Source organism: Pleuronectes platessa, chromosome 9 (assembly GCF_947347685.1).
Source record: "Pleuronectes platessa chromosome 9, fPlePla1.1, whole genome shotgun sequence".
Lineage (NCBI taxonomy): Eukaryota > Metazoa > Chordata > Actinopteri > Pleuronectiformes > Pleuronectidae > Pleuronectes > Pleuronectes platessa.
The window spans coordinates 12,259,375-12,270,632 of record NC_070634.1 but is presented as its reverse complement, the minus strand read 5'-3'; the positions used below and the strand labels follow the sequence as shown (position 1 = coordinate 12,270,632).

General features: G+C 44.5%; 1 protein-coding gene across 1 annotated transcript in view; it reads right to left on the bottom strand.

The window, feature by feature from the left end:
- The window catches only part of rgl1 (ral guanine nucleotide dissociation stimulator-like 1), a 21,626-nt gene extending 11,010 nt beyond the window's left edge, over positions 1 to 10,616 (bottom strand). Inside the window, exon 1 of the mRNA XM_053430197.1 lies at positions 10,034 to 10,616. Coding sequence (XP_053286172.1) covers positions 10,034 to 10,192 — 159 coding nt within the window. The 5' untranslated portion in view covers positions 10,193 to 10,616. The remainder of the gene's footprint in view (positions 1 to 10,033) is intronic.
- Positions 10,617 to 11,258: the final 642 nt, after the last annotated feature.

Below are 11,258 nucleotides of genomic sequence, written 5' to 3'. Positions count from 1 at the left end.
GAATTATCCCTGGGAAAATGGTGAAAATGATCCACACCAAAAGTGTATGGGTTCTTCCCTGACCCATACCCCAGCCTTCCACCAGGGTTCATAGTCATCTGTTCTGTTGTTTTTGTGTAATCTTGCTCAATCAACCCACAGACTGGGCTGAAAACTTCTGGGCAGATCTGAATTATTGAATGATTTTAGTTTTTTTCTTTTAATGCGTATTCTCATTTTGTATAATTTCTGAATAAAAAAAGAGGCTTTGACTGTCGGAGTTGCACAAATTAGTCAGAATCTCCAAATTGATTCAGGTCAAAATCTCTTTGTTTGTGTAGATCCCCAGACACCCTCTTCATTTGACTATCAAATGTAGATTTGCTGTGATTATGCCACCATCACTTACCCTGAGAGGGTGAAGTGACGTGCTGGTGGACCTATGGCCGTCCTGTGTGTGAAGCAGCTGTGGCCTTACACACCCTGCGTGGGACAATACAAGGAAGACTGTGGATGCCGTCACTCGTACTGTGTATTGTCAGAGACGGGAGAGGAGAATGGGCCGAGTGTGTGAGAACGGACAACACTGTTCCACTGTGAATGTGCCTGCACATATACTCAGTCTGCCCACTTGTGTGAATAAAGGGATGAATCAAACACTGACTTTGTGAGGGTTCTTTTTCTACAGAGCTGTATCATAATCATGAATCAATTGTGAACAAGCTGCGGTTCATACATTTACATTTCCAATCGGTCAGATGATCAAATACAATGTCAAAAGGAAACAATAAGAACTTTATGATAACCACTGTTTCCGGGATCAGTGGGAGATCTGCTGCCACCCACTGTTCATGTGTGTGTGTGTGTGTGTGTGTGTGTACGTGATATGCCTGCCCACTCGTCTTGCTCCCATAACACCAACATGTAACTCCAGCGTCACACAGCGTCACCGAAAGTCACGCACACACACACACACAAATACTGATGCACCCACAAACACACACAAAAAGGCGGCAAAATGGCCCCATTACCCCCGCCTCATCTTAGCTGAGAGTGCACCAGGGAAGCCTTTTCTCCGTCAGCGGTCAATCTGTATGTTTTATCAGCTCTCCCTCTCGCTGACTGTTCATCATGCTGTATATCTGGACTGGCTCCAGTTCCCAGGCCAAGCTGCCCCAGTGTCCACCAGGGTCTCTGGAGCTCTGGGAAGCCCGGAGGGGCAGTGGGAAGGTTGTGGCCCCGTACGACCCCCAGCTCTGCCCCAGGGGGATTGGAGTGTTGGTCTCACAGTGGGAGTGATGTCATAGCTCAGGGAAAACCAGAGGTCTGACTAATGGGACAGATGCTGCCCCAGCTGATGGACGAGCAGATGAGTGCACACGTTCAACTTGAGATGTCAAGTCCAGAATCATCATTTGTTGAGGAAGGATTCAGACCAAAAGGTGAAAATACAAAATATCAAAACCAATGTCCGATTCATTTAAATTTAAATTGTATGCACCAACTCACAGCAAGCATTATCACCAACTTCTAAGGTCAAAACCTAAACAAATTATAGAGAAACCCAAGAGTTTTTATGTTAATTAACATTAACATAAAACTAATTAATAATCTGAAATTAATCAATAATAACTGAAGCTGATCTAAGTTGTTTCCAACAGTGCATCCCTTATGAACCTGTAATAATTGTACGTAACACATAAATCTGATGGACCAACTTCAAAAATGGCTTCAATTGCTAATACACTAACTAATTACCTTCAACTTCATGTTAACAAATGTTTTAACAAATTACTGAATTAGATTTGAGAAGTTGTAATTCCTTGTGTTTAACCAATTGAAGTAGATGTTTTGGGTAATAAAAAATAAAATAAATTTAATTGTCTAACGAATATATCTCTATAGCTATCAAATAAATGAAATGTCATGGACTAGTAGAGGTATAAAATGCAAATATATCTGAGTTAAGTGCAATATAACCTCTAGCCTGAATGCAACAGAGTATAACACATAAATGATCAGCGTCTTCATGTTTCTCTGGTTGAAAGGCTAATAGATAATGCACATGATGTCCCTGCACTACAGTACAGGACAATCCTTACTCCAAGTTCTCCTTCCATGGAAGATGAATGACGCAATTACCCTTAGGAAAGCCCTCAATGAGGAAAGAGCAGTTTTTCTTTGTTTATGATGGGTTCCTGCCATCACTGGACTTCCCAAAGCGGCTCTTGATTCTCTCTGTTCCACAAAGTCTGAACAGGGAACTGCAGCGCATGTACAAAGGGGACAAAAACAGGAGGAGCACTGCTCGCACTGTTATTGCACCAGTGTGGGGAAAAAACACACATTCCAGGAAATCTCCCACTTCCTGCCTCCGGCCTCCTGACTCCAGCGAGGCTGCTGTCCTCATACCTGACTGGCTGCAGAGCCTCTCTGGCCCGGAGCGTGCTCATAAAAGCAGACCAATAAGAAAGCGGAGGAGAGGAGGAATAAGGAGATTCCTTATAGAAGCAGATAGAGCTGGAGAAACATTGCAGTGAAAAAAATAAAGGGAGGACAACGAATGAGAGGGTCTTGGGTCGCATGTTTAATGTCTCAGTGTTTACGTCAGAGATAAGACGGTTGTGCAGTCAAGACAGCACAAGGACACCATTGAGATTAACTTGAAAGGACATTATCTCTGCCTGTGAGTGTGTGAGGAGGAGACGGAGACAGACAGCTAAGAGTTCACAGCACAGTCAGAGAGGATCCACACTGGATGAGAGACAAGCATGAGGCACCCGGGCCATCCTGTGCTGGCTTCCACAGAAAGACTGATTTCACATTTCGGAGCAGAACAGAGACACACTCCTTTCCCCTCCCTGCTGCAGACACCCACACAGAGCAGAGGAGACTCATCGTTTCAGGCAGCAGGAGGAGTATCAGCTGTGACAGCTGCAAACATCTCCAGTGGAAAGTTGTTGCGTAAAATTAAGAGGTTATTTTCTGTCACTATATGAGAACAAAATGTGCCAGTGCATCCGCAGGCGGCCTCTTTACAAATGTTTTTAGGTCATGTGTGTGTTCTTGTACTATACTTGTTCTTTTACTTCTTTGTCAGGACCACCTTGACTTTAAGACCTTTTACATTTTGTGATCGCTCGTCACTTTCATTGAACTGTTTGGGGGTTAAGACTTTGATTTAGGGTTCAGGTTGGAATAAGGTTGGTGCCAGGACAAGGTTTATGTCAATGAATGACCTCACAAAAAATAGAGGTGTATGTGTGTGTGTGTGTGTGTGTGTGTGTGTGTGTGTGTGTGTGTGTGTGCGGGTGTGTATGGGGGGGTTGCAGGATCAAATGTACTTATCACACTTGGCGTTTCCCCGTATGTTGTTTTTGTGTGGTTTAGCAGCGGTTTTGTGTTTCCACAGCATACTGCCCAGTAGAGGGCAGAGTTCACGAACCACTGGGGGTTGTCCAGAGTCAGCAGAGATCTTAACCAGACCAGGCCACAGCAGCGAAACCCCCAAGAGGGCTGGATTTATGTTGCAGGGTCAGGATGATCAGCTAGAACTCAATAAACCAAACCATGAGACACTGTGAATAACTGGAATAGGTTGGGTTAAGAGTCGGCAGTGCACTCCAGTGGTGAAAACGGTAACAACAGAGATGGATAAGGACGCGTCAGGTCGTCTCCCATGACACACACAGCTGCGTTTTCTTTATTTTTTTTTCTCCCTTTCTGCTTCTGTCTCTTCATCGCTCAACTGAAGCCTTTGTTCAGCACATTAAAAGCTCTGTCCGCCTCTCTCTCCCTGTGCACTTATGTCATATCCCTGCTCCTCACATCTATTGTCCTGGCTGTTGTGGAGCTATCCCTCCCTCTCTCTCTCTCCCTGTGTGTGGACTGGTGACATCATTGGTTTCCAGTAAAGTCCAGAGCTGCAGACAAGAGACCCCTCCTCCTCCTCCCCCCTCCTCCACCTCCTCCGCACTTCACATCAAGACTAAAAGCAACACACATCAAGGAAAAAGCCTTGTTCAGGTCAAGTGCTGCTTAAAGTTTGATTAGTATTAAATCTACCAAATCATGTTTGGACTACATGAAATTAACAAAGGCCTCCATATGGGTTCAGCCGGTCCCTTCCCCTAAATCGAGGTTAATCCACTGAAGGTGTTTACAGGTGCTTTAGGACGAGTCACGATAAATCGGACCAGACAACACAAGACACACACACACACACACACACACACACACACACACACACACACACACACACAGAGAGAGACCCTCCCCTGTCATGGGGCCCCTGTACCCTGACCCCCCTCGAGATCTAAGCCTCGCTAAGCCTTGAATGAATCGGTCTGGACTGGCTCGGTTTGTCTGTCTGACCCCTCCCCAGCTAATGAGAGCAGGACCATCTGTTGCCCAACAAATACATGTGGCCCCGACGTTGTGTCTATATTGCACGCATCAACAACAACTGGTAACAGACTGGTGACAATGGTGCTTTGCTGCCAAACCCTGAAACCACGGAGCCGACTCGTAGTTCATCAGAATGTGCGGAGTCACACTTACTTCAAGCGTTGTTTCCAGTTATACTTTATGAAATGGTTTGTTCTGACTGTGGGGGAGACTTTGTTTCGTTTCATTTCTGCTGCCTGTGTTGGACATGTCACACTCGTCTCCAGTTGTGTTGGTGTCAAAGTGAAGTATGAAGCGTGTGCACTGTAGGAAATGAAACTGCGTGAATGATGCACGCTGCAACACACACGCCGGAGCTGCTTTGAAAAAAAAGAGGCAGTAGCAAAAAAAAAAAGTGTTAATGGTGCAGCTGTTGCCATAACACTGACCAAAATATAAGGATATATTAACACTGCAAGAACACTGTGTTCATGTGTGTGACTGGGCACACACACACTGTGTAGGTCTGTAGATGCTCCTCTCCTCTCCCAGCACCTCTTAACCCTAAACCTTTTTACTTGTACTTTATCTTATAGACCAGATCTAGAACTTACTTTACTCTATTATTTAATGTTTAACTTAAATACTGGACATCACTCGTGTTCTGAAGTTAGTGTTTCACTTTGTTTAACAGAGTTTTTTAACCTCGGCAAAATCATTGTAGTTAGTTATCTGCTGACTTGTGTGAGTGCTGGCCACTCGTATTAATAACTGCACCCCAGCAGTCACCAGCTTTATATACACACACACACACACACACACACACACACGCTAATACACACCAGTAGAATGCCAGCTTGATCCTAGTCATGCGCCCTGGCTAATGCTGCATCCCCTGCCTGAGCGGGAAAAGGAACAGAGAATTTTATGGGTGCATATGTGTGCCACCCACAAACACGCACACACATGCCCCCCCCCCCCCCCCACGCACACACACACGGCCACAAAGCTGGCAAACCTTCAAAATCAAAACCGATCTACCTCAAAGATCTGCCTCAAAGATCTGCTGCTGCACATGTTGCCTTCCGCTTACTCCCATACCACCCCCTGAACACACACACACACACACACGCGCGCACACACACACACAAACACACACACACACACACACACACACACACACACACACACACACAGTACACACATCCATATGGTGTGATGATTTTCTGCCCCAGTTGAGCACGCTGCTCCCCTGTTGTTGTCGCTCTGGGATGGACGTGCTGGTGACGGGGACAATGGACACAGTATTGACTTTTCACACCAGTCCCATTATGTGACCCAATTAGGCCCAAGATCACAATATGGACCTCTAGAGAGCCGCAGGCGACTAGACAACTTGACACGCCGGGGGTCCCCCAAGTGTGTAAACACAATCATAAGTGGTCGGCTGAGTGAAAGCACGACAGAGACCTGGATTTTAGTGAAAAGAGAAGTCTGGCACTTTGTGATTTGTGCAATTATAGACAAAAGCATGGACAGATATGACTGGACAGCAGTACATTACTGTGTCTTAAGCTGTGGGTTGTATTGTCAGTGTTTACTTGGTGAATCCCAATAGTCTTTATTGTTTCTATTTCTTCTCGATCATCCAGATGTAAACTAGTTGCTTGTGAAATGTATCAAGATGTGATGGAGCATCACTGAGGCCGATTGAGGTTTATTTGAATTCAAAGTCAGAAAATCAAACCGGTTAAAAGCGACAGAACTTGTCTTAGCCGGATGAATGAATCACAGCATGTCGACATCTTTCTCAAGTCATCAAAACACATGACAGGCAGAAAGGCTGAGGACTGGAAACACTGAGACGTCACAGAGCACCGACCAGAAACGTGCACTTCTCTGCTCAAAAAGACAAGAAAGAGGAAGGAGGAGTGCTAACTCAGCTTTCTGACTTTTTTCAATGGAAAACACGGCATCATCGAAATTCTCTGCACCCCCCCCCCCCCCCCCCCTTCCTTTGTCCCTGTTTTCCCTGTATAAAGTGACTTCTGCATTTCCAGAGAATTAGATTATTGAACTGCCCTGCTGGTTATTGTGAGCCAGCGGGTGTGAGGCAGTGGTGGATATTCCCGACAGTGGAGTTTTGATTGATCGACATGCAGCTTAATTACATCGTCGAATGCTGCAGACTTCAAAATGCAGTCAGAGCAGTGAAATGCTCCGTGATAACCTGCTGAGAGTGTGTGTGTGTGTGTGTGTGTGTGTGTGTGTGTGTGTATGTGTGTGTGTGTGTGTGTATGTGTGTGCAGTCGTTGACACTCTCACTTCCGCGCCGCTGGGTTCAAACCCGGTTATGTCCTCTGTAATTCCTTCTTGTGACAGATCCTCCAACACCTGAATAATAATAAAAGTTTATTTTGAATAATAGAATGTTGCTCAGTGGATCGTACACATCCTCCAAAGTTCAGCAGCCAATTCAGTCAAGCTGGATCAAATTACACACACCATGAAATATCAGTCCCCTAAACATGCCTGATCTTTTAAAATCAAGATCCATTAATTATTCTGTGAAAATATTTATTTTTTTACAATGTTAGAGAAAGAGATAATAAATTCCTGGATCCACACCCAAATTTTACGAGTTCTTTCCTGAGCCATTCCAAAACTTTCCACCAAGTCCTGTGGTAATTCATCCCATAGTTTTTGCCTAAACTTGTTCCAATCAAACAAACCAACAAACAAACGGACAGGGCTGAAAACACAACCTCCTTGCTGGAGGTCATTAAAGTTTGTTCCTTGTGAAGTATGAGCTATTATCTTTAGTGTTAGTTGCTCTGTGTTCCTGTCTCTGTCACTCGTTGTTCTCCGAGCTGATAATGACTGACACCTCAGCACCCCTCCCTGGTCCCTGACCTGAACTGTGGACCTGGCACAGTGATGACAGAGAGGTAATTACTCCAGTCGCAGCCTTTATGGCCGACGTGGTTTCATAACCTTGTGCGGAGTGGAGCAGGATCACACGAAAGCAGTAAAGGCAAAGTCCTCGGACTCAGAAAACGAAATAAGGAGAAGCTTGTGAAATGATGCCTCTCAAGCATGATGCAGTTTGTGTGAATTCATAGTGGCAAAATACTGGTTTCTGCTGCAAATAGCAGCACTTAAGTAGTTAATGAAGTTTAATGATGACGCCAATGGGGGTTTTCTTTGTACTTACGTAACTTTATGGAAAGCACTTGCCTCTCCACAAAACCACCCTCATTGCTCCATGTCCCACGTGTGAGGACAGTCACAAACTGGATATCGCACAAACCCTCACATGGAATTGAATTTGTGGCATGCATTGTTGATGAGTGTATGATGTGCTTAGGCGTACTGCGCGGGGAGAGTGTGAGAGTCTGCGAGCTAACCTCCACTCTCCTTACCCCCTTCCAAACAATTGGCGGAAACGGTGCAGCGAGGGGGGGGAGGGACACGTCGACCAGGATGTCAGATAGGCAGCGAGGAGGATGACTTCCCAACAAAACATACATTGAGGCACTATAGTGTCACTGTCATATACTGACGGATACTTTTATAGCTATCGCATTATTCGCTCATTAAAGGGTTTAATGCAGTGTTCTGTTTTAGCCAGCCTGTTTGGAATGTTCTGTTTCCTGTGTTAATGCTCCAGAGCTTCTCAGAAATGATTTCTTGTTGATTCCTAGTGAGTCCTCCTCAATCACTTCTACAATACACTGTCCCTTTCTGTTGTTTGTGTTCTGGACGTTGTCGAGGAACAGTCCATAGTACAGTAGAGTGACGTTACAGAACTTTGTGTTCTACCTGGTTTATCTGCAAGGAAGATTTTATAGCCAACGTTTTTCTAGAAGTGAAACTGTATTAGCTTTTTTGCTGTTCACACATTAGGATTATACATAAGTTTGACCTCTACTGATCTGGTGTTGTATTTGTTATACATACCATGCAATGTCTTGCTCAAGGGCACTTCAGCATTCTTATTTCAGTTTCTCTCCTCACAAAATCCTTGATACCGTGAGTGAGTGCATGAAACCAAGTAGCCACGACTAAGCTGGAATAAGCCTCCGCTGCACGTTTGTTTCCTGGTAATCACACTGTTGTAAAGAATCTGTGACCTCACAGGCAAATTAAAAACATGTTAACAAACAAGAAGGTTTGTTCTTTACATTTTTTGATATTGAAAACAATGATGACAAGAACCTTTGACAAGCTTGTTCTAACATTGTATCCATTCAGTTGCTGTTGACTCGACCGAGGGATTATTGTGTAACACTAACCTTGGTGGGAAATCTGAGTGTACAAAATGTTCCTACACTTTTAAAAGATGAGAATTATCACGTTGATTATATTTTCCTGCCGCGTCCATAAATGCAGAACAATACCCACAATTTCTAAAGATTTCTATGTGAATTAAATTACATATCACCTACACGATTTATAGACACGAAAAATAAACAAAACTTTCCTATGGTGATTTGAACTTTTCAACTAGCCTCTTTGCCCCCTTTTCCTTTCTTCTCCTGTCTCTACTTTATATTTACGTTTTAGCCTATACCATTTTTGACATAATGTGTATGAACAGTTTTTTTTCAAGTAACATTTTTTTATCTACATGTCAGTTTATGTAACTGTACTGTCCCTTTGGCTGGTTATTTTCTTTGTCATGTTCATATCTGCAATAACGTTTATAGATAAAGTTGCAAAGCGTGTACTTTAAGGTGAGGCTTATTGTATACATGCATGTTTTTTACCTACAGACACTTTATCTTATTCATTAGGGATTCTAAAGTGTAAAGTGAGTAATGGGTGAATTTTAAGAAGTCAGCAACACACACATAAATGCACTTACCACACACTCACTCATTCACTTTCATGATGACCGATAAGCAGTAGTTGCAGTGAATCAGAATCACTGCCTTTCACAAGAGGTCAGCTGTCGTCTGTGCCTCCAAAGGTTACTGTCTCGTTTGCATAATTTCTCTGTGAGTTGTCAACTTATTGCATAAAATTTCACTGAGCAGGGGTCAAACAGAGGAACTGATCTCTGAGATTGGCAAATCGAAGAGTTGTGGCGGTACTTGATTTGTCTGGAGTTTTCCTTTGCTTTTAAAGTGATGGTCATGAAATGTAGATTGTCAGTTTCTATATGAAAACGCTGTTTGATGACCATGTGACCAGCAGCCGAGGCAGAACCGCTGAGCAGCCACAGATTTACACCTCAACTTATTTTCTCTCATGCACGCACACACACACACACACACACATGCATAAACACTTTTTCTGTCGCTCTGTTCTACTTTCTTGTAATCACCATTAACATCCAATAAACAGACCTTGGAGGACACCAAAACAAAAATCCCCAACCCTCACTTTATCTTTTTCCTCTGTGCTGCTCTTACAATCCTCACTCTCCAACCACTTCACTTCCCATCCTTGAATCTATCGAAACCCTTGACACAAAATATCCCTGCGACTCCTCACTCCAAACAACAGCAGGCACAGGAAGGCCGTTCATGTGAAGGCCAACATCTGCTAAATTGTTTAGCAGGCCTGGAACTACCTGTGCTTCCCAGAAATAACATTTAAAAAACAGACTCCCTCAAAACAGACACAGTTTCTCTTTCGCGCCCACAGCGTGTACTGTACTGACCCAGTGTCGAGGGCTGCTCTCCGGGTAGCGAGGCTGGTACCTCTGCAGGGCGACCCCTCCCTCCCCCTCCAGCAGCAGGGTGCAGTCCAGGTCGGGACAGTGGTTGTGGGGACTCGCAGGCCAAGGCATCAGGGTGGCCAGAGGGTAATGGGAGATCATGCTGACCACCTGAGTCAGCGGCAGGGGTGACAGGGATGGCAGGGCATACTCCAGCCTGGACAGCAGGGTGGGTGGAGACGTCTTCAGTGGAATAGGTGGAGCTCTTGAGGGGATCTCCAAGTTTTGGGTTTCTCTTTTCTCCTCCAGGTCAGATGATTTGGTCCCCTCCTCCTCTCTCCTCAGTCTGGTTCAGAGTAATGATAACTCCCCCCTCAAGTTGTCTCCGTCAGTCTTTTCCCTTCTTGTAACTCTCCTCTCACAATACACAGCTTCAGCCTTTCCCTCCTCTGTTTTCTCCCTCTCAGCACGCGTGGAACTCGGCTTGCCAACAGCTCTCTACCACATGAGTGATTAAAGTCTATTGTCTCAGTCTTTCTCTGTCCCCCTCCTTCTCTCTCTCACCCCCTGCATTCATCCCAGCCTGAGAGGGAGGAGCTGCAACTCCATGGCCCGGCCCCTTTACAAAAAAAGCTGCCCTCTGACTAAAGAGAGACGACTGTGGAAGAATTCGAAGAGAAAGAAAGACAGGAAAGCTGCGATAGAGAAGAGGATGTTGTAGAATCATTCTAAGAATTACAAACAATGGGGGATATTTTCCATGATGCAGTGACTTTTAGCCTCAATTACAAACTGCTGAAACTTCACTGATTCAATCCATAAACAAAGCTTTCAGATAAGTCCTTTTTGAATCGAAACAGTGTGTTAGAGTTTGTGAAACGTGACACACAATTTTCATTTCTATTTTAGATGTGAGGACCGCTACACAAAGTTACTGATTCAGTTCTTTGTCATACAGCAAAGCGTGGTGGCTGCAGGGCAAAGGTCAAACCATAATTAATGTGTAACAATTATGGAGAGCACAAACACGTGTGTGTGTGAGAGAGAGAGAGAGAGAGAGAGAGAGAGAGAGAGATCAAGTTCAGAATAGGAATAAGAATCAGTCATGTGTAAAAACACTGCAGCTGCTGTGATGAGGATTATGTGGGACCAGGCAGTGCTCCGACACACACACACACACACACACACACACACACACACATGATTGTACTTCTATCTTAGTGAGGAC